General features: G+C 42.9%; 1 protein-coding gene across 1 annotated transcript in view; it reads left to right on the top strand.

The window, feature by feature from the left end:
- LOC109842453 overlaps positions 1-829 on the top strand; it is a 12,490-nt gene that overhangs the window by 9,399 nt on the left and 2,262 nt on the right. Inside the window, exon 2 of the mRNA XM_020411330.1 lies at positions 7-825. Coding sequence (XP_020266919.1) covers positions 214-825 — 612 coding nt within the window. The 5' untranslated portion in view covers positions 7-213. The remainder of the gene's footprint in view (positions 1-6; positions 826-829) is intronic.

The raw sequence follows: 829 nt of genomic DNA on the forward strand, positions 1-829 counted from the left end.
CTGTAGGTGATTATATATCACATTTGGGGGGCGAATAGCATGTCAAATCACTTGCCTAAAGGTGTGATGAGATGATGCACCCGCCTGTCCCGCAGAGTGGAAGGTTGCATACGTAAAACACTCTGACCCATCCATTCTAACCCTAAATTGGATGTGGAAATATTAAAGTTAATAAAATTGAAGGTCTCATTTGATTTATACGTCCATGGTGTAATGCAGATGGACGGACAGTTTATCCAGAAGCATCTGACTGGGATTGAGCCCCTAACCGGTTCCAACTATGGCAACTGGAAGATGCAAGTTGAAATAGTACTTGGGTGTCTTGACTACGACTATGTTCTCACTGAAGATAAGCCAGAAGAGCCTGATGAGTCATCAAGTCAATCTGAAAAGAAATCTCATGCTAAGTGGGTCAAAGCCAACAAGCTTGCAATGCTGATCATTAGAGCATCGGTGGACCAGACTATTCGTGGAGGGATTCCGGCTTGTGAAACTGCTAAGGAGTTGCTTGAGACCATCAAGAAGCAGTTTGAGGGATCCGTTAGAGCGAGACAGTACAATTATCTGGTCAAACTCATTAATCTGAAATATGATGGAAGTGGTGATGTTCGGCAGCACATTTTGAAGGTCTCTCAGTTGATCATTCGTCTCAGGGAGTTGGGACTTCAGTTAGAGGATGATCTAATGGTTCATTTTGCAGTCGCTTCTCTACCAAGCAAATTTGACACTTTTAAGGTAAACTATAGTTCTCAAGACAGGAAATGGGACTTGAATGAGCTTATTGCTGTATGTGTTGCTGAGGAAGAGCGGCTAAAAACAGGAAAAGCTG

The sequence above is a fragment of the Asparagus officinalis genome, chromosome 5, assembly GCF_001876935.1.
Source record: "Asparagus officinalis chromosome 5, Aspof.V1, whole genome shotgun sequence".
NCBI classification, from domain to species: Eukaryota; Viridiplantae; Streptophyta; class Magnoliopsida; order Asparagales; family Asparagaceae; genus Asparagus; species Asparagus officinalis.